This window comes from Tyto alba, unplaced genomic scaffold (genome assembly GCF_018691265.1).
Source record: "Tyto alba isolate M040663 unplaced genomic scaffold, T.alba_DEE_v4.0 Super-Scaffold_11, whole genome shotgun sequence".
Lineage (NCBI taxonomy): Eukaryota > Metazoa > Chordata > Aves > Strigiformes > Tytonidae > Tyto > Tyto alba.
Genome location: NW_024881273.1, coordinates 11,209,497 through 11,231,239, shown reverse-complemented (window position 1 = coordinate 11,231,239; position 21,743 = coordinate 11,209,497). Strand labels below are relative to the sequence as shown.

The window sequence follows — 21,743 nt, the reverse complement described above, 5'->3', positions numbered from 1 at the left end:
CTCTCTTCCTAATTTTAGTGCTTTTCCTGCTTTTTTCAATCCGGCTGGGCCCACATATTGCTTTGTATTACCTTTCTCAGAGGTTGTGTTTGGCCTTTCTTTCAGGAATTTTCGGAAGCACCTTCGCATGGTGGGGAGCCGAAGGGTTAAAGCACAAAGTAAGTGAGCACCTGTAAGATGTGACTGTGAGGAGTTGGGGTTTGTGCCGGTGGGACGTGGGAAACCCTATGTTGTGTGCAGATGTGGGCAGAAAGAACCTAGCATTGGGCCGGAGAAAGGACTTGACCTGCTGGTGCCATTTTACCCTACAAAAAAGAAGGCCAAGTTGTTGCAAGTCTCCAGGACACACGGATGTCTGCAAGCAGCCTGTAAGCTATTTCTGAGGACCCTCTGCCTTGGCCTTGGGAGATCTCTGTGGCCTGAGTGGAAGGAGAGCTGCAGTGTCCTTGTCCCCTGTGCGTGGTTTTCGGTGATCGCCAGCGTAAGCGCTTGTGAGGAGAAGCAGATCTGATTGTTCAGCAGAGCTGTTGAGGGCTGCCTGGCCTCTTACTGAAGCTGCGGACCATCTGTGGCTCCTTGGGGACAGTCAGTGCTTAATGTGCCATGGGAGGACTGGTGGCTTTCTCTTTTCTCCTCCCCTGTCCCACCACCATCTTGCAGCAAGACTTGGGGGAAAGTTGCCTGGTGGGAGCTGAGAGGACGGTGGAAGGGAGAAAGAAGAGGAACAGGGAAGAGACTGAAGCAAGGGAGTGATGATGGAGTGTTACGCCTCGCTGGGGAAGAAATCACCTCTTAGGCCTGGGAAACAGCAGTTCTCTTTCCCTGAGGAAGGCAACAGTCCTCCATAACTTGATTGTGGCAGCTCCCTTATTGCTGTGAGGTGGGCTGAGAATGATGTAACTGGCTCCTGAGAGTTGAGGATTGCTCCAGAAGAGGAAAAAGCTTGTTCTTCTCACCCCCTGGCCAGACATCATGTACAGACTGCCCACAGCAAAGCCTTGCTGAGGAGTTGAATTTGCATACTTTACTTTCTCTGATGCTGTGGGAAGTGAACAGCAAAGAGCATTGCCCTTTAAAGTGTCTTTATTGGCATCTGAGTTAGCACTGCCTGAAATGAACAGGGCTCACTTCCCCCTAGAGCTGTCTGGAAGTTCAGGCATGCCTCTCTGCCTTGGTAACTCTCGGGTCATGTTTTCAAAGCTTTCTTCATGTGCACAATAGCTAAATGCATGGTTTTAAATTAAAGCTGAGGATGGAGATCACCTGAAGAATTTACTACGCATGGGTCTCCCTGGACACCCATGCTTGGACGCTCTGCAGCAGAGGACAGGTTGCTTCTCAGCTCTTGTAATGCAGATCTTACAGTGAATTCCCTGCTGCTGACATGAGTTGCTGTCACTAGATATGCTGCAGCAAACTTGCTCTGTCTGCTGCCAGAAATAGGTATTAGTGGCTATAAGTGGCTGTTAATCTAGGCGTAATGGCTCTCACATGGGCTTGCCAAGTCAGACATTGTGGCTGGCAGTTCCCAGGAATTTGCCTGTGGTGCAGCCAGCTGGGCTAAGCTCCCAAAATTCCACTTGGGGAACACTAGCACAAATAATATAATGCCCCTTGCGGGGGGGAAAAAAAAAAAATGAAAAATGGGGGGGGAGTGCTCACAAGACTGCAGGCAAGCAAAAACTGAAGGATATCCTCTTTTGCAATAAAATTTAGAAAGCATAAACTTTCCAGAGGCCTCCTCTCTGTTTGGTCCAGCTCTGACTGGGATGCCACTAGAACGTGAAGGGAGAACTGTCTGGAGAACTACTGCTTTCTTCTGGACATGTATGTGGCATTAGCTGTTAAGTCCAGTGGGGCCTTTGAGTCAGAGCATTTACACTGGGACTGGAATAGCTTTGATTAAATTGAGGTTTGAGCCATGTGCATTTAAGGAGAGACCATCAAGTGTCCTCCTTTTTCTTTGTTACATACCCTGTAATGGTCCTGCTCAGAAAGTGGGCAACCTTGTTTTCTGCTGTCTAGAAGATAGACCCTTGTTTGCTCTGTGGAAAGGACTCACGTTTGGCAAGTGGAAGAACAAGCTCATGGGAGTCCGTGATGTGTGGCTTTGGTGGAAATCTACTGGATGTTTTGTTTTGCTGGCAGCAACAGAGGTGGCTTTGGAGTCTGTTAATGTCGTGCTTTGGTTTTATCCTAGCATTTGCCGAACGGCGTGAGAGGAGCTTCAGCAGGTCCTGGAGTGACCCGACTCCCATCAAAGCTGATTCCTTCCATGACTCTCGAGAAAGTGAGTTCTGAGTCCTTTGAGCTTCCTCCTGTGGCCAAACCTTCCAGCTGAGGTGTTGACTGAAGCCCCACTGGAGTAACTCCTCTGTGCCCTTTTGTCCCATCTGTGATCCTTTTAGTTTCCTGAGATCTGAGCAAATAACACTCCAGATGTATGCACCTGTTCATCTGTGTGTACCTTTATTTATTTGTAGAGCACAGTACATCTAACCCCTTGTGATTGTGCAGTTGCCAAAGGATACCCAGTGGTACAGCTGTCTTACAGCCCTCTGTTCCCACTGTCCCTTATTCACTTGGGACCAAAACAACCTACCTGGAAGCACACCAGTCCGAGGCTATATTCACCACAGTGGAGCTAAGCTGCCTGGCTTCCTGTGCAAGAGCCCCTCCTGAGCTCTCTCCTAGGCTAGAATAGCTCAAGAGCACAGGTGCAGTGCTCCATGAGATGTAGCTTTGATTTCCTGGCCATGTTGGCTGTACAGGTCATAGCTTGGGGCAATCTGATTTTCATTTGGGCTGCCAGGAATTCCTGTGGGAATCCCCAGTAATGCTGCGATGTTCTGCTTGTGGGGACTGAGATGCTGGTGTGTTAATTTACTGGAGAAGATGCCAGCATCTTCCCACCGTCTTTTATAAAGGGAATGGCTGTTTTACTCAGATTTTACTGAAATCCTGTAGGCAAGGGACTTGGTGGACATGAGTTTGCCCATGTTGAAATGGGTTGTACTGTAAATGAATTTCACTAATGAAATGAACTGACCTACCAGGTAAGCACGAGATCCAGCCCTCCTAACTGTAGAAGACACGGTGCCGGGTTGTAAGGGGAGATCCACGAAAGGCCAGGTTCAAAACATGACCCGATTGTTCCTTTGCAGTCTTGATTCCTCCCCGCTCCCTCAGCTAACTCAGAGGCGAATGGCAAAGACATGGTTCAGACAGGCTCCAGGCACTGCCCAGTGACACTTGGACATCCCAAAAGGCACAAATAGAGGCATCTCGGTTCTCTTTCCTCACCCCCTGGCTTCAGGGAACCATCTCTATTTTTAACCTTTAATGGTCAATTATATTCCTTCCAGATGTTTTTTTCCCCAGGAGGCATTGAAGGCCAACAGGTAAGGTCAATTTGCAGAGAAAATTCAAGTATACTGTTGCAATACTACTGTGTTTGCTACGGCTGTCCTCACGCTCTGGGACTTCTCTGCCAGGATCAGTTTGACCAACAAGGCACAGTTTCTTTATAATCACTCAGAAGATGTAGTCAGAGCAGTAATTATTGCAAGGAGACCAGCTTTGAAGTCCTTGGACTTTTGCTCATCAGCTTGGCAATGTTAAAGTGTGGAAAGTCTGTCTGCGTTCTGTCTCCTCCTCCATTTCTGAAATGACAGGGTGACTGTTGTGAATTAGCATTTGAAAGCTAAACTTTGTGACTGTGAGAGTGATGAAAAGTTATGTGATACGTGGTCTTGGGCTCTATGTGCGCACTCTTCATTTGTTAAGTGTTTGTCTGTTTAGAGACTCCAGCCCCAAAGTGTTGTGTCTGTTTCTCTGTGGAAGAAAGAAAGGCACAAGTCTCCTGGCTTGTGGTGCCTCTGTGAGGTAGCTGCCAGACAGGATCGAGTGGGGGAAGGCAAGCTGTTCTGCCCTTGTAATGCACACTGTGTTCTGGCAGGCCATGACCTTCAGGATTCCTGCGGCACTTTGGATGGTGACTTTGACTTGAACTGGGAAGCAGAAAAGGAACTTGAAGCCATGGCATGTGACGGAGAAGACTTTGTTCCACCAAAAATAATGGTGAGGGTTTCCAACTCAGCTACCTGTATCTACCCAGGCTCTGTCTGTCCTTTCAGATAAGTTTAGGATCTTCATGGGAAGAGGCAAGTCTTTGGTATAGACATCAGGTGCATATGAGGGGCACTCACAGATCAGCCAAGACATGACATGGTATTCAGCATCTGTTGTTGCTGGGGATAATGTGTTGAAAGAAAACTAGAAGTGGAAGGACCGGTAGTCCAACCCCAAATCAGAGTAGGACTGTCACCAACACTCAGCCAAGTTAGCATGAGTTTCAGTAACCTTGACAATAGAGACCTGAATCCCCTGTCCCAGCAGTCCCTCCCTCCTCTTGCTACTTGCCTGATTTACTTTGGAGCTGTATATCACCCCTTGAGATGCTTTCTGCTCTTTCATCATTCCTTGATGGTAGGCTTCCCCCTGTGCTCCCCCCTGCTCTGCGCTGTGGGGTTTGGCAGACAGGACCAGATTCTGACACATCCCTTCTCTGGCCACATGCACAAGCACTCAGGCAAAATGGGGTCTCAGACTTCCAGCTTATTTTCAGGGCAGCATTGCCAGTCTAGCACAGCAGTGCTGTGTTTGAGTGGGTCCTGCCAAGACTTAAGAAGAGTGAAGGATGTGGAGATACTCTGCTTTTATGTGTCCCCAGGCTGGCTGTGCAGACTCAGCCCTAAAGCACCCTCAGGGCAAAGTGACCAAGTGAGACCCAAACACTAGGAACCCATCACTTGGGTTTGTTCAGCCCCTGACACCTCCAGTGTGTCTCCCCAGGCGGTGTATGGGATGACTGTCCATCCCTGGATTCTATATTGTGCCTCTTCAGAAGCTTTACATTAACTCCCACGTGGCTGAAGCAGTGAAGCTCTGCCTGCCAGGAGAGAGAGGACTTTGAAGCCAGCCCAAGCTGGAACCCAGACTACACTTGCAAGCCCACCAGCACTGCTGACTGCTCCCCTCTCCCAGCGATGAACAGAGGTGTCTGAAATCACAGCACAGTCAAATTCCCCGTGTTTCCATAACGCTTTGGCTTGTGCTGATGGTGAGGCGCAGAATCATGACTTTACAACCAGTAAGGTTATAAAGTAGGTATGTTTATTCAGGCACATGGGGGAATAATTTCCTCCAAATGCGTGCACACCGGGAGCCAAAAGGGGCTCCCTTTTATTGTATAAAAACTTACATATTCATTATCTATCCTAATACATATGCATCACTATTCTGAGGACAGGGAGGGAATATTACAATTAGTTCCAATAAATCATTAACATATCCCCCCACCCCAAATTCCTCCTGTCGCTCTTGCACAGTGCTCCCTGGTGGTGGTGGGCAGGGGTCTGCAGATGAAGGCTCGTAGTCTTAGATGTGCTCGCTAGCTGACCCTTACTTCTGCCCAGACTCAGCCCTGTGGTCAGGTACACCTTGTCCTTCAAGTCTGGGCCAATTTGCAGCTCCTTTGTCTTTCTGGCTCAGTGGTTTCAGCTCCCCTCTTATCTCAAGGACAAGAGATCCCAGAGATGGCCCGTGCCGTATTCCTTCCATTCAATCACAAGGGAGTTACCGTCCTTTGATAGGGACCATCAATGGCCCATCTTGTTCTTTCTCATTGCATTGCAAGGGAGTTACCATCCTTTGATGGATGGAGGCCATCTGGTGAGCATCCCAAGAAGTGGGGGGCTATGGGGTTAGTGTGAGCATCCTCTGAAAGTGTGGGGGGCTATTGGGTTACTGTGAGCGTCCCCTGAAAAGGGGTGGCTGTTGGGTTAGTGTTTCCTCAGATCAGTGGCAGGCCCATCCTCTCGGGCTGTCATGCTGATGGAGCCAGCTGAAGCTTCAGCCAGAGTTGCCAGGCAACCTGCATCTGCCTGACATCCTACGGTTGTGGGCCTGCCTGTGCCTGATGCCACTTCATCCCTTGGCTGGTGCCTCTTCAGCCATCCCACCACCAGCCAGCTACACGTGCCAGTCTGAACGCTTCCCTACAGCCAGAAACACAGACCCTCGCGCAGAGGATGGCTGTACAGAAGTGATCTTTACTGGGATACAGCCATTCTCGGTGACACACAAGCTTCTTCATCCTCTGTGCACACCGGTATCCCCTTTACAAAGTTATCCTAGACTCATTCCTGCCTTTTTGGCAGAGCTGTGTGCTCATTTGTTGGTGGTTGAGGGGACTGTGGCACACGGGGGTGCTTGGCAGGCCTGGGGGTGCTCTGTAATGGGACGAAGGCTTGGAGGACCTGCCACGAGAATGCAGATAGGCTTGTTTGGGTAACAGCTGAAAGCAACTGAACAGGGCACTGTTATCATGGCCTTTGTGCTTCTGTCCAGACTCCACTGGCTTCTCCTCATGCTCTTGCACTTCTTTCTTCCCCTTCCAGCTCATTTCTTCCAAGGTGCCCAAAGCAGAGTATGTCCCGACAATTATCCGCAGGGACGATCCCTCTATCATCCCCATTCTCTATGTAAGTATATCACTTCCACTATCTCTGGATGTGTGGGAACAGGCTTCATACAGAGAATTTTTTTGTTTGTTTGTCCCTGTCCCTAGTTCCTGTTACAGTGATTCTGAAACACTAGTGTGATTTGGAAAAGCTGTCGCTGTCAGGAAAGGGCTGGGGGGGTGCTGAACCCAAATTTGTGGTCTGAGGTAGCTTTGTGGTGGCTCAGGTCTAGGTGGAGTAGTAAAGTGGAGTGAAAATTGCACATGTGGGCTGCCAGACTATGCAGGCACAGCCAAGCAGCATGGGAAAATTAACAAGGGAAGGCAGGGCAGGCCTGAGCACACAAGCAGAGCTGCATGTTTCCAGGCTTAGGGCTCCTCCTTACGCTTGTCCTTAGACAGGATGGGCAGGATCTCAGAGCTCTGCAGTGGACTGTGAACCCCATCACCCTACATACAGTGGTGCATCCCTGTCAGTCATTAATTTAACCTTGATTTTTCACTAGAAGTTCTGCTTGAGCAGGTGTCTGAAACACCAGCAAGGACTCATGGGTCTCTCTTTCCTAAGCACTTTATATTCACTTAATTTGAAAGGGAAGGGTGGGATGGACAGCCCAGAAAACTCAGCCTCCATGCGCCGCAGGCAGTGCTGCTGGGGAGTTTAGCTTTGCTGCCTCTCTCTTCCTCTGAGAGCTGTATGGTTGTCCTGATGACCGTGCTATGCCAGAGGCAGATGGGTTGGGAGTGTGGCTGTTTGTTATCCAGCTTGGACATGTGTAAAGCCAGAGGCTGGCTACAAAACATGGGCCAAGAGACAAATACACATTGCTGATGCTGACTACATCTGATGGATGGTGTGTGCTTTGGGTTTATCTGCAGGATTGATCCTCAAGCCTTTGGATGGACTTGGTTGGTCTTCATGGACTGTTCAGTCTTCAGCTTCTTTGCTGAGACATGTTTTAGTGTGGTAATTACTGTGATGTGACTAGAAGCTATCAGTTGGTATAGTTGTGCTCTTAGAGCATCTGTTTGCCTGGGAATGGGATTGTGTGCAATATTAGAGACTACAGTAACATCATGGGAGCTGGTGTAGTGACAGTGAACCCTGATATGTCTTCTCTTGGTTTCCAGGACCATGAACATGCCACCTTTGATGACATCCTAGGTATGTTGAGTGTTATTTCTTTTCTTAACTTCTGCCCATTGCAAATGTAACTGATCAGTATGTTAAAGTCACTGCCCTGTGCCTAAGCTGCCACACAGAAAGGTGATTTTATCACCCCAGTGACACCTGACAGTCAGGCAGCTGCTGTTGGACATGTTGCAGTAATAAAACTGGGCCACTTCTGTGGCCCATTTTCTATGCCAAGTTCTCAGTTTATGCAAGGGAAGCTGAGGCACAGGGCAGCAAAGATGCCTGTTCAGTGCAGCCTTGTAGGTGAGCAGGGGCATTAGCAGGGGCTCTGGACAGCTGGGTCTGGCGCAGTGCTGTTGCTGCAGAGCAGTGTCTGGGGCTGCAGGGTACCTTCTCTGCCCTGGGATACGCTGGGGTTTCCTGCTTTCCACAGCATGAAAGCAGAGGGTTTGCTTCGACATCAGTGGGAAGGTAGGTGCTGAGCCCCTCTCACAGCTCAGCCTCCTGCCTTCAGGGCTAAAGTGGGAAGAAGTAAGATTAATTTTTAACTTCCTCCGTGGTTCATCTCTTCCAACATGTTTTTCTGCAGAGGAAATAGAGAAGAAGCTTAACATTTATCGGAAAGGCTGCAAAATCTGGAAGATGCTGATATTCTGCCAGGTACATGAAAGTTGCTAAGCGCTTGGGTGGTTTGCAACAAATTTGTTATTTTCTACAGGGAAAATTACATAGAGGAACCAGTATTACAAAGTCAGGTTCTGGTGAAGTAGCTGCGTGTGTATGGCTTTCACTTCTCATTTCCCCTGACACCAAGCAGTCCCAAGTTGCTGTGACAGCAGGAAATAAAATCTGATTTATTGTGGCCAACTCCAAAGCTGAGCTGCTTCTCAGCTGCTTTCAAGGAAACCCAGACACACCAGCATTAGCACAGACCTCGAAAGAAGGATGTCAGAGAGAGGAACAAGCATTTGCAATGTGACAGTTACAGTTTTTGTACAGCTTCAGTACGACGGTGACAGTGGTGTGTGTTGTAGCTCAGACCGGCAGATGGCACAGCCTGGAGCTGGAGGCTGGCGTACACGGCAGAGGGATCAGGGTACAGGCTCACCGAGCTGTGGGTGGGACAAGATTCAGGCCCAGCTGGATCTGGGGCTTGCCAGGGGTTTCCTTCCCACATCTCTTGTTCCTCAGGGTGGTCAACTTCGAACTTCCCCGACAGCTGTGCAAGAACCTTGAAATGAGACATTAGGACAGTAACCTAACTTGAACTTCTCCCACGTGCCTGATGGTGCAAGATAGGGTTTGCAGCACACTGACCTGGACATTGCAACTCTTAATTTTCCTGATTTTTCACTCAATCGTTTTATCCAGTTCTTCTACAGTGACATCTTGCCTGCTTATCCCTGCTTTGCTCAGCTTCTTCTCAGCCTACCACGGCAAGTCCCTTACCATCCCCAAATGAAAGGGGCTTTCCTGTCTTCCCTATTACTCTCTAGCCACCCACAATGAAGATTTTTGTCTATTATCGTGCTTTCCTAGAGTGAGGTGGGCATGTAACAGTAAAAAATAGAGACTCCAACCCCCCACACACTGCCATATGTGAATATTTCCTGAGCAAGTGCCTGGGGTGTCTGCTATGGAGGTTGTAGCAGCCGTGCCAGCCTGGCATGTCTGCTCTGCTCCCTTGTGGCACTTCTGGGTATGGCTGTGCAGGACAAGGACATACCCAGGGTTTGTTTCTTCAAGGCCTGTGCAAAGTGGTTTGCATCTCTCTCTCTCTCTCTCTCTCTTGCAGGGGGGTCCCGGTCACTTATACTTGTTAAAGAACAAAGTTGCCACTTTTGCCAAAGTGGAGAAGGAGGAAGATATGATCCTGTGAGTGGCTACGTTATGTTCGGGACTCTGATAGCATTTTTATAGTCGGTTTGCTCAATGTTTGTAGCACATAACCTAGAAGAAGAGGTGGAGGAAACTGGAGCAGCTTGGTCAGGGGAAGAGGAGGCTGAGGGGGGATCTAACAGCAGCTCACAGCTCCTTCAGGGCGAGTTGCAAAGATGACAGAGGTGAGCTCGTCCCTGGGGCGTTGTGGCCCTGGGACAGGTCACCAGATTTATGCTTTTATCTGCTGTTTAGTGTCTCTCTGGACTGGAGACTATCAAAAGAGGGAAAAAAAATGTATTTCCTCTCCTGACAAAGGCTTTGCTGACCAGAAACCAGAACATGCACCTCGTGCTTGTTGCTCAGAAGTAGCTGAGGTAGCATTTCTAAGCAGGCGACTAGTGGCAGAAATTCAAACCGTTCCCCCCACAGCTGTCTCCAGTAACTGCCCTCCTAATTGCAGGGGGAAATGGAATTTGTCTCTGCAAAGCCTGTTCAAAGTCCAGCATGTTACCAAGGAGGACTTTTGCTAACACGCCAGTCTGTCAGCCAGGGTTGCTGAGGCAATTTTACTTCTCCTTGCAGAGAGTTAAGCTTTGCCTGTTTTGCTACCCGCTTGCTTGTGCTGGCTCAGACTTACTTGGCTAACAGCGCTTCATTGTGGGGGAGAGGATGTATACCAACCTGTTCCTACACAACTTTTTGTTGGCATGAGAACTGAGTATTAAAATCAACATTTGTTCAGCGCTCTCATGCTCTGGCACAAACACTGTCAATAAAATTCTTGAGCATGTGTGCACGTACACGCTTCTGAACACATTGCAGGCATTGCTGGTCCAAAGTTGGTACTTCAGGGACCCTCAGAAAGCTGTGAACACACAGCTGGAAATTTGGATGCTTGGAAGTGAATGTTTCCATCCAACCTGTATGTCCCTGGGAGACAGCCCTGAGAAAAGCTTAGGCTGCAATCTGATTGCAGACCCCACAGAGGAACCACTGGGCTTTAGAGCCCGCTAGAAGTCTGCTCTAACCCACTGCCCAGGGGAGGTGGTTGTATTTCATGTCCCTTGGGCACAATGTGCCTGGTCGGTAAGTCACAAAATGTAAAGTGGGTCAGACTGGTGAGCAGCACCAAGCTCTGGCTGACATGGAACAGCCTGGTTTGGTGGTGTCTCTCTAGCTCTGTTGAAGAACAACCTCGCCAGCTGCTCTCAGCTGATTTCATGCCTTGGAAATGAACCAGCACACTGGTAACACTATTTAGAAAGGGAAATTGTTGATAGAAATGGGAGAGAGGAAATTGGAGGGGACTGCTACAAGAGGATGCTTGGTAAAGCTGTCAGACTAAAAGCACTCCTGGTGGACTTTGCTCCCTTCTCTTCACCTTTGAGCGTGCTTGACTTGATGGGCTGCTCCTCCTTTTCTACCACACAACTTGGACCTGCTCCTCAGGCCCTTGCTCTGCCCCAGCTCTTCCTTGTCTAAGAACCAATGGCTCTTCCTAAGGATCTTGCTCCTCAGGCTGCAAACCTCAGGTCCCTTCTGAGCAGTGTGTGTACACACATCCTTGTGATTACTCATACATATGAGGAGAAAGATTTTTTTTTTTTTTTTTTAATTATGTATTCTGTTTTTTCCCGTTTCTTCCAGCTTTTGGAAGAGGTTGAGCCGGCTGATGAGTAAAGTCAATCCTGAACCAAATATCATTCACATCATGGGCTGCTATGTTCTTGGAAACCCCAATGGGGAGAAGGTAAGAGATTCCTGGGTTGCCTCTCTGGGACTGTCTGCTGAGGAGCACAAAGCCCAAGGGGGAAATGGTCACACGGTGAAGTCTAAACCTTCCTCTTCTGCTGTGTGGGAGCATGCTGCCAGCCCGTCCCCTGAGTGGCTGCAAATGGGTGAACTACCCTATGGACTCAGCCTTCCCTGGAGAGCAGGGCAGGAATGATAAGTGACATGTAGGACAAATACGGAGACCTGCGAGGAGAACGGTCATTCAAAGCTCTTTATTTATTTACTGATGAGCTAGATGTTTTAAAGGAAATTAGTGGAAGGTTTTCTAGAGGTAGGGAACAAGTAAGGGCTGTTTGGGGTGCCCTGGAGTTCATCTTTATTTTCAGCTGCTAACTCACGATATGTTTTCCTTTCAGCTATTTCAGAATCTGAAAAACTTAATGAATCCTTATAGGGTTGCCTTTGAGTCTCCACTTGAACTATCAGCTCAAGGTAATTTATTTTCTGTACGAAGACACACACCTTCTTAATCAGCCTGCCTCCTTCAGTGGGCATCTTCCTGAAAAAGCAATTTTGAGCTCCTTAAATCCTGCCATGGTGTTCATTTTGCTTGTAACCACCTTGTGTAGTTCAGTTGCTGAACCTGGTTTTCCCCTTGCAATCCCTCCAGGTTCACATTTCATCTATCCTATTTGTTGTGCCTGAAGCTGCAGAGCCCTCTCTCTCCCAGTATACTGGCAGTGGCAAAGTCACCTAAATAGTAGGCTAATTCCAGGCTGAGTTTAGGAGATTCATTATGTTATTCAGGCATGTGAAATCCATGGGAGAAATGCACATGGGAGCAGAATTTTTTCTGTAACCCAGGTGTGCAGGGGTCTCTTCTCCAGGACTCAAACTGCTGGTAGAAGGTGAGTTGTGTCATCAACAAGCAACTGGGATATAAGCCCATTAGAGCCATTCTACATCTCAGTCTGCTTTGCCTTTGGTCCCTTGGAAGATAAAAACATGCAGCATTAGGCTCTGAGCACTGTGGATACTTCCTCTGCTGCTCACAGCTGGCATCAGCACCGATGGGTTATTCTTAACTCCCACTTACTGTCACAGGAATGTGCGGGAGTTGAGCGCACTGGTGCTGCGCAGAATTCTCTCTGCGTGTCCTGTCAGGGTTTGGACCCAGCTTTATACCGTGCTTGCACAGAACCCACAGCAAACATGCTCATACCTGTGTGCCAAGAAGCAACTTCTAGGGAAATTCCTGGCTTTACATGCAGCTTGGGAAGCAAGGCAACAGGTTCTGTGCACAGTTGATCTTCCAGGAGCCTGGGCTGAAGAATACACCTGAATTTATCCCCTTGATCAATCTGGGATGCACTAATAGTGTACCCTCCCTAATCCTTTGCAAAGTCATCTGAAACTAATCTTAATCAGGCCTCAAAAGGGAAAATCCCTTTCTTGAGCCCTGTCTCAGAGCTCAGGGTTGTTTGCCCTTGTGTTTTCAAACACGCTCACTGCCTCCAGCGTGTGGCTTTCAGTCCCCAACTGCCTTGTGAGACCCCTCACCTTCAATCAGAGGTGCCATTGGTGCAGAACTTGCTTTAGTGTGACCTGCTGAGCAAATTGCTGTGAGAAGAGACAGCTCGGCCAGACAGAGTCACCCTGTTAATATTAATTAAAAAAAAAAAAAAATTGAAATTTTCAGTGTTAATTATTTTCAGTGTTTCTCACAAATCTTTGCAGAGAGTTTACTCTTGATCTGTAATTTTCTGAAGTCTCTGTGCCAGGTTGCCTCATGCGGGTTGTTGGAGCTGTTGTCTGATACTCTACAGCCCCCGGCCACCCCGTCTCTGTTCAGTGCAGAGAGGTCAAAGTCTGGAGACAGACTTTGTGCTCAGTTCCAGCCCCCACGGACAAACCCTGCCAGGGGATTATAAGGAGCCTTTCATGCTTTGAGGATATCTAAAAAATATTTGCTTCTCATGAGCAGTTTCACATGCCCTGGGCAGGTGCTGGATGTCAGTATTCTCAAGTGAAGCATGTGGACAGGCTCTCCTGTGCCCCTGCCTGTAGGCAGGTTTGGGTTTTTTTGCAGCTGCAGCCTCTCTCATCTGTCCCTCATGCTGCAGGGTGTAACCCCTCTGCTTCATTTCACTTCTCCTAGGTAAGCAAATGATTGAGACTTACTTTGACTTCCGCCTTTACCGCCTCTGGAAGACCCGCCAGCACTCTAAACTATTGGATTACGATGACATTTTATGAGCTGGAGAAGACTTTGCAAGAGGAAGTTGATCACCGGTGTCCAAGAAGTCATGCTTATTGCAGAGAGACTTTTTTATTGGCACAGGGAGCCCTTCAAAGCCCTACAGGAGGCAGCAGTGCTAAAGGGAGGGAAGAAGGAGCCCTCGGAAGTGTCGGAGGAAAGTCTGCTGGGTCAAGAGAGACTGGAGGGAAAGGGTTTGACACCTCACTCGCCTCAGGTCAGAGCCATGGTGTCTCAGGAGGAGCTGTGTGAAATGAGGACAGGATGGAGTTCCTTGCAGAACTGAGCTGTTTTGGGTCAGAATGGGCCAGATTTGATTCCAGGTCCTTTTAAAGACTTTTGAAGCTCAGGTTTTCTTACAAAAAAAAAAAAAAAAAAAATCAATTACCCATGCACTATAGCGAAGAAGTGACCAGAGCACAGAGGAAGGAGGGGTGTGCGCTGATGGGAGCTTCTGTGCTGGGGATCTTGGAGAGCAAGGACTGCTACACCTACTCCTGCAAGCTTAGAGCAAGATGATCCAGTTTCGATGTGAATATATACTGGAATATAGAATTGAAATCTAACCCTTTTCTTTTGTTTTGTTTAATAGAAAATAAGTGCAATTTTTATAGCAAGAGGGGTAAATTCCCTCCCAATATTTAATTAGTTAAAAATAACACACCAGTAACCAATAGATGACGTATTTTTGGTCTGCTTGAAAATATATTCAAAATGGTAATATATCTTCTGTAGACATATTTAATCACCAGCAAACATGGTTTTAACATAATTTAGCAGACCCTGCATGTCTGCTGCATTGATTAATCCGGTTTGGTTTGTTACTTTCAGAGTAGCTGTGTTGCACTAATTGTATGTGCTCTCACGAATGTGTATTTCTCCTCCAATTAGACACAACTTTGTTACTTTCTATTTCGCTGCTTGCAAAACTATGGGACTTTAGTTTTGCTGAAATACTTTAGGCTAGAAATATGGTACCTGGCTGAGAAACCTGTCAGGTTCACTACAGTATAAAAATGAATTAGAAATTAATAGCCATGGTAATTACTTGTTCATGCCAGTGTTTTGCTATGTGTCGAGAGACAAGTTCTCTTTCTAGTCTGCTGAGTGGAGCAGCACGGTTACACAACCATCAGAAACCCTCCAAGGAGACTGTTTGCTGAGGCATTTGGAAGAAATGCTGCTGGAGGAATGCAGCAGGGGTTTGTAGCATGAGTTTGAATCTTCCCTATGTTCACCTGATTGCCAGTTGCTTGTGCATAAACCACCTTTTTTCCAGTGCTAAAAAGACCTGTTTATTGGTCTGAGCTGCTCATATCCCTTTCTGTGTAGGACAGAGTAAGCGCAGAGCTGTCAGAGCAGCTGTGGTTTGAGAACCCAGGTTTGTACTTGATATTTGAGGATCTATTTTGGAATATATTTACTTTTTGTTTATTTAGGTCAGGGGTTGCTTTTTGTTTTGGGAAGGATTTTTTTCATCTACTTTCCCGTTCAGAGGATAAATTCTGCTTACAGTCTGCATAGGTCGCTCTGGCAATTCTGGGAGGGGATGCAGGTTATTTCTTTTATAAGTAAAATATACTGGAGAAGTAACAGGGAAGGATTACCTTGGTTTCCTGGTTTCCAAAATTAATTGATTGTGAAGTGAAGGAAAATACTATGTACAAATCTTCTTTTAAATACTTACAAAAGGAACTAATTGTTCCGATCTGTAGAGTACTCCTTCCCCCGTGACATATCTGTGGTTGTAATTTTGGGGAGCAGGCCTCTGGCTAGAACTGCTGAACCCTGTACATTTATAGCAGTTCTATAGCAAAACTTTTGAAGAAATAATGTACATACAGTAAGTAAGGAGAGGAACAGGTGGAGAGAGATGGTTTAAAGTAACTGAAAGCAACATATTGAACCAAATAGGTGTGGGCTGCTGCCTCCCCCCCTGGTTGGGAGCTGCTGGGAAGCCGCCCTGCTGAGCTGCCTGACCGTGGGCGCTTCGGTGGCTCGTCCCTGGCTGGACTCTTACCCTCTTGACTCGGTCATGTTTTCCAGACTTGTAGTGAAGGGGGTAATAGGCACCCAGCTGTAGTTTTTGGAAGACAATGCTAGATATAAAAAAGAAAACAAAATTTATGCCAATTCTCTATTATTTAGCATGGTAGCTTCCGCCAGCTGTGCTCGTGAGAGGTGGGAGCTGTAGGTGCAATGAAAGCACGAAGTCATGTGTTATTTGGAGAAGGAAATGGCAGTGGCAAGATTAAAATGCTGACACAAAACTCTCTCTCCTTTCTGACCCTTTTACCTCCTATGGTTATGCTCCTAACTGGAGACAAACTGTTCTTCCTTTCTCTTTTCTAAAGTAAAATCCCAATTCAGTGAACTTGGTAGCATGAATGTAGCATTGTGGAACTATTGAAAATCTTATTTAACTCCGAAAGGGCCCATTTATGTATCCACTTGAGTGATTTCTCTGTAGAACTATTGTATATCTATGCTCATTGACCACTTGTAGAACTAGGGGTGCAAAGTAGAAAGGTAGATTGTACAGTTGCATAACTTCTATAGGAAGATGTATGTTTGAATGAACATTACGGACTGTTTTAATGGTGCGGTTGACTGTAGTATAGTATAATGACAAATGATGAATGCATTTCTCTCTTTTCCAAAGATCTGTATTCCTCATAGTTTGTGATGTTTATGACATGAGCATATTATTTCCTTTGTAGCGTTCATTTGACTAAAGAGATGAAATACTCTAAAAGCTGTGACTGGAAAGACAATAGAGTTTTGATGTTTAAAGTCCTTTGTGCAAATAGCATCATTGAAGCTAACTGTTTCTGAAAGAGGAAAACAAATTTCTTCCCCGTTTTAACTGGTTGAATTTTTCAAGTAGCTGCTGGGAAAAGGAAGGGATTAGCAGAGGATAGGATGCAGAAAAAAAGAAAAAAAAAAAACAGTAATTATTTAAACTTTAGAGTTAAAAATAGAGCCTGTAGCTTCCTCAGTTGGACCAGCCTGTAAAGGATGACCTCTGGGCGTGCGCTCGCTGCCAGTGCAGCATGGTCCTAGCCATGATGTCCCCTCTGCAGAGGCCGGGTGCCCGTTGATGTCCCCTCTGCAGAGGCCGGGTGCCCGTTCTTCCTCCCACCGAGCGCCTCTGCAGCATCTCCTCGGGGCATGCTGCGGCCAGGCCCGGGCAGCTCTGCTGGGTGCAAGCAGCTGGGGCTGCTGAGTACGCAGCACAATTTGTCGTTCCACTTTTACCTGCTTCTTGCAGGGTTCAGCCACCTGCTCGCGGGCTGTGTCTGCCTGAAGCCCTGCAATCAGTTTGTTCATGCGCAGTCGGTAACTGCAGTGTGAGTGGGCTTGGTGGCCTCACCTCTCAAAAGGGTAACTGGAGGGAGCAGCTTACGGGGCGGTTGAGCTCCTGTCCCCGCCTGCTCGGTTAGAGGATCAGCAGCCCCCTCGCACCGTCGCGCTCAGCCCCACCACGGGGAACTGCTACTGCAGCTCCTGTGTGGCCTGGATTTGCTGGAGAAATGGAGGCACTTGGTTAACCCTGGAGAGAAGCAGATTAAACTGGAATAGCTAAATGGGGTGCCAATCCTGGCTGTTCACCCCAGCCACGCGTGGGAGTTTCTGCTGCTCTTGCTATGAGGCAGCACTGGATGTGCCCTCAAACCCCTCGCCTGGGCTGAGCTCTGCTGGCTGCATTACAGCCTGGGCTGGGACTTTCGGCTCCGGGAGAGAAGGGTGGGCAGCGAGTGCATCGGCTGTCCGGTGCGCTGCTCCTTAGCCTGGCTCGAGCGCTCGCAGCAGCCCCCGACCGTATTTTCTGGTGCCTGCAGAGAATATGTGCTCAGCTGTAGAGGCTTGCAGGGGGGAGGTGTCATCTTCTTGGATGTGGCACTTGTCTTATGCAGGATTTTCCAGAGACTTTTTTTCTCTCATTTGGATGGGAAGGAAAGAGAAGAAGAAAATTCAAGTTACCTGAGGGACGTAGAAATAAGTAGAAAGTTGAGGTATGGCTTTTTGCACCACTCCTTGTGCTGCAGCCACCAACTTCTCTTGGCAGCTGACCTCCAGGCCTGGGGTGGGAAATGAATGAGTGAGTTAGCAGATAATCCCTTCCAGCATTAAAACAAAAACAAACCCCACACAAAAACCCCACAGATACTTAAAAATCCTTACAGCTGTAGCAAAACATCTGACTGCAAAAGGCAACCAGCCAACTCAGCCTGCCCCGTGCACGGACTCTGCTGTGCACACCCGTGGGATCCCACCAGCTTCTGCCCCCGAGCCCCGGGCCGTGGTGGGGCTCTGTGCTGCCTCTGCAGAAGACACCCTGGAAACGAATTTGTTCTTTGTTTCTCAGCCTGGACTTGTTGCCTGGAGCTGGGCACAGATTTCCTGCTCCAGGGGCTCCTGGAGTATGTGTGTATGTGTGTTCACCTCATCTCTTCACACACAGGCTCTTTCCCGTGGTCTGGGGGAGAGACACTGCCCCTCGATTGCCCCCACTTGTTGTGCCATGTGTGGTGAAGCACGAGGCAGCGTTATCGTTGTTGTCCACACCGTGTGAGCATCTCTCTGGCTCCTGGCACACATCCATTGCACAAATAGCTGCTGTTGTTTTGGGACGTGACTGCGTTGGTGACCTGTGGCAGGGAGTTCCTGTTCCCAAGGCTCTGCTGGCAGGGTGACTGCAAACACTGCTGCGTCACCTTCAGGCAACATAAGTGGGGTTAGTTTGAAAGAATGGAAAATACTGATTTTAAACAGCCAGGCTGGCGGGATCTGGAAATGGGAGGGTGTCCTTAATCCTGGCCCAGACAGGAGGTGGAACAACAGGCTTGCTCTGCTCTCTTGGTGTAAGTGTAAACATTCAACCCATCAAAACCCAGTTTAGGAGTCACACATTATTAGTGTATTGGTCCAGGTTAAGGTATGTTACTGTATGATTAAAAAAATCCTGCCCTTGGCATGTGTTGCCGGAAGACACATCAGAGGATGTGCTGGGTTGTATCATCCTCCCTCGAGCGATCAGGTCACACTGCCGGTCCCCGGACACAGATCTGCAGGTACATGTGAGCTGAATCGCTCTGTACTGGGTTTTGCTGACAGTCCCTGGAGCTGACGATACAGACAGCCCTTCCTGGAGGATGCCACACAGGTATCCTCCCAAGGGACAGTGAGTGGCAATATCATTTTCCACGCCATCTGTAAAAAGTTGTTTGTGATCCTGTATTTTATCCCACTGATCACAGCGTATCTGTGGCTTTCTGCATCTTCCGTGGGAGTGGTTTTTAATTCTCAGTTGTGAAAACACAAGTCAAAGTCAACTGGAAACTGTTCTGGTCTTGATAACAAGTCAGCCTGCTAATAATACCGTATACTGAAGCTGAGTAAATGGGTGGTTTAACAACCATGAACTTGATTGTGATCATTGTTACTCCCCGGTAATCCTGCTGCGTAATCAGCAGTTAATGGTAAGATACCAGAGTTTGCTGTCTCTGCCTAAAATGCCAGCGTGCAGACTCTCACCGAGGTTGTGCATGAGCTATCGAGAGCGATAGGAACAGGTCACTGCTTGGATTCAGAAATAAATTCAACCCCACATCTTGCCAATCAGTGTGAAAAACTTAGACTGGAAGGAATAAAAATTACGGACATTAAATATAAAGAATCCATCTGAAGGGATGCTAAATTGCATTTTTCCATAAATGTTTAGTAAATTTTAAAGAACTAAAACAGTTTTTCACATTACTGTATTGCTTTTAGAGTATCCTTAAAATTGACATATGTAGGGACATAAGACCCATCTAGGGTTGTCTTACATTAGGACAGTGGGGAGGCAGACTGTGTTTAGTTTGTTAATGGGACATTCCAGTCTTTCTTCCTTATCTCAGCATCCAAATGAACTGGTGATTAATCACAGCAGTAATGGTCCTATAAACCTTTAGCAAGAGGAGCCTCTCCACCCGAATTGCTAAGCCTTGAGCAAGGTGAAAGTATTTGCAGAGACCCTCAAGCAGGCGCTGGAGCCCAGCTTTGATCCCGTGTACTGGGGTTCCCCTCCTGTGATTCACCCAGTTCCTCCAGCAGTGACCTACTGGTGCCTGGGGGGTTTCTGGGTGTTGGAGTGGCGGTTTCCTCCCATGGGTGTGCAGGGGACCTGTTGAATTGACCTTGGGGAAAGTTTCTTACCTGAGGAGACTGAACTGCAGGGGTGCCGAGGAGGCTGCAGCCAGCCAGGGACGGCTCAAGGCCACGGTCACCCTGGCCTCTGGCTCGGGACCAGCACAGATGCATGTCAGTGGTATTCAAAAAGCCTCAATAGAAAGTGTGGGGTTATGAGATAGCTTTTTTTAACTTATTTTTTTACTGCTAAATCTCATTTGTAGCGATATAGTCCCCACTACAAGGTCCTGCTAACTCAGAGCTGGTGCAGAGCTTGTAATTCAAGGATAGGTATCTTACATCCTAAAAATATAGCAGATAAATAGAGCCAAGCAAGGCCCTTTGAGTATGGATCCTTCTCCACTACGCTTGCTCTGCCCCCTATGCTAAGTGAGACATTATTTTGCTAGGTGTTAAGATGGGGGTGACTGAAGAAACCGAGCGAGTTTGGTGTTCCCCATCCCAGGAAACCAGGCTGGCATTGTACCCAAATGAGCAAGAAGGGGCTGTAGTTTTTCCACTGTGTGTTTCCTGTTGTTCTTTAACAAACACTATTCCTGGAACTAAAGTGATTTCAGTTGTGATACCGAGCAACAGCAAAAACTGAGCTCTCACAGGGCTGGGAGTCAATGCACTTTTAGGATCTTTACCATTTCCCCTCGGAGTTTAGGCACCAGTTTTCATTTCCAGCTCCTTTGCTTCGCTGTGAGTCCTCCAAGTGCTATTGCAGAGCTGCTAGTGAGGGGGGCATCACAAGTTTTCTGAAAATAAAACTAAATGTGAGTAACAAGTGGAAAAGGTAATGGTGCAGGCTTTGAAAATGGATATGGTCATGTGGAAAAGGTTAGGTTATATCTGGTAATGCTCCTAAACTCTGAGATATTTGAACAAGTTACTTTCATCCAAATGAGAAAAAGAAAGAAGCATAGCTGTCAAAATAATGGGGGAAAGAAACCCCAAACCACCTAAGTGTGAATAGTAATTAACCATTTGATGAACCATGGGAACATAAAGCACTCTGTGGTCTGATTTCTACCTCTACTCTCAGCTGAGTTCAGAGGGAGTTGACAGCATCCTGCGCCTTTCAAAATCAAACTCAAGTGCAGGGTAGCATGGCTGCATCCATCTGTGCTGCTCCACGCGGCTCAGGCGAGGCTGGGTCCACACGTACCTGCCCGCGGTGTGTCCGAGCACTCAGGTCTCTCTTCCCCTCATCCCATCTCAGCGGGAAGCTGAAGGTGGAACAGATGCGTAAGGAGCTTGAAACAGGCCCCAGGAGAGCCTCTGGGTTAGAGAGCTCAACCTGAGACATGCTGGTTTGGGGCCACAACTGTCTTAACAGAGAGTTTTGAAAACAAAGATTGTAAGTTCTGAGGTCTCGGTGGGCCCTGGACCAGCAGGTTGGCTCCTTGGAAAAGTCAGAAGAAAGTTACTCCAAATCACTCTTACCCGTTTTCAAAGCAGTTTCTGGCTGGCTGCCTGCTGCCCAGGTGTGGGGCAAACCTGGCTGTGATGCAGGAGACATCGGCCACCTCTGCTGCCTCCATTAACATGTTTCTCTGAGACTATCTGCTGCTTTGTGTATGATAATCAGGTTCCAAATACATGAATGTTTCTAGGTTTTAAGATGTGACTTAATAAAAAGAGACATTTCTGGGAAAGCAGGTTTTCTCGTTTCCTTTTTTTTGTTGTTGTTCTCTGGCTGAGTTTGTAAACCCAGGAAATGCCATTTGGCAGATGCTTTGCTGTGCTGGCAGGTGAGGGGAATGCTGAAAACTCAAGAGCAGAGCTGCAGAGGTGCAAGAGGCCCAGGTGCAGCTGAAAGGGGAGGAAAACAGAAACTCCTGATGCTTTAAACAAGGATAGCACAGAGTGGTTCACAGTTCCAGCAGTATCTGTGGCTTTAGCGAGCATGGACTGGATTGCTAAGGAACTTAGAGAGCATTAAGCATTGTGCCTTTTCCTGGGAGGAAGGCCAATCTCTGAACGCCATCCTAGACACCGAGAAACAGAGTCCTGGAGAAATCCAAGGGAGAGTA

At 47.7% G+C, this 21,743-nt stretch overlaps 1 protein-coding gene across 5 annotated transcripts in view; it reads left to right on the top strand.

The window, feature by feature from the left end:
- NSMF (NMDA receptor synaptonuclear signaling and neuronal migration factor) overlaps nucleotides 1–16,323 on the top strand; it is a 48,979-nt gene extending 32,656 nt beyond the window's left edge. For 3 of the 5 annotated variants that reach the window (XM_042786707.1, XM_042786704.1, XM_042786703.1), the window contains 10 exons: nucleotides 106–158; nucleotides 2,201–2,290; nucleotides 3,959–4,080; nucleotides 6,462–6,545; nucleotides 7,655–7,688; nucleotides 8,248–8,318; nucleotides 9,454–9,533; nucleotides 11,187–11,289; nucleotides 11,690–11,765; nucleotides 13,432–16,323. In XM_042786707.1, the coding sequence (XP_042642641.1) occupies nucleotides 106–158; nucleotides 2,201–2,290; nucleotides 3,959–4,080; nucleotides 6,462–6,545; nucleotides 7,655–7,688; nucleotides 8,248–8,318; nucleotides 9,454–9,533; nucleotides 11,187–11,289; nucleotides 11,690–11,765; nucleotides 13,432–13,529 (811 nt within the window). In that variant the 3' untranslated portion in view covers nucleotides 13,530–16,323. The remainder of the gene's footprint in view (nucleotides 1–105; nucleotides 159–2,200; nucleotides 2,291–3,958; nucleotides 4,081–6,461; nucleotides 6,546–7,654; nucleotides 7,689–8,247; nucleotides 8,319–9,453; nucleotides 9,534–11,186; nucleotides 11,290–11,689; nucleotides 11,766–13,431) is intronic. The other 2 variants (XM_042786705.1, XM_042786706.1) reach the window with 1 other exon arrangement.
- The last annotated feature ends 5,420 nt before the right edge of the window (nucleotides 16,324–21,743 follow it).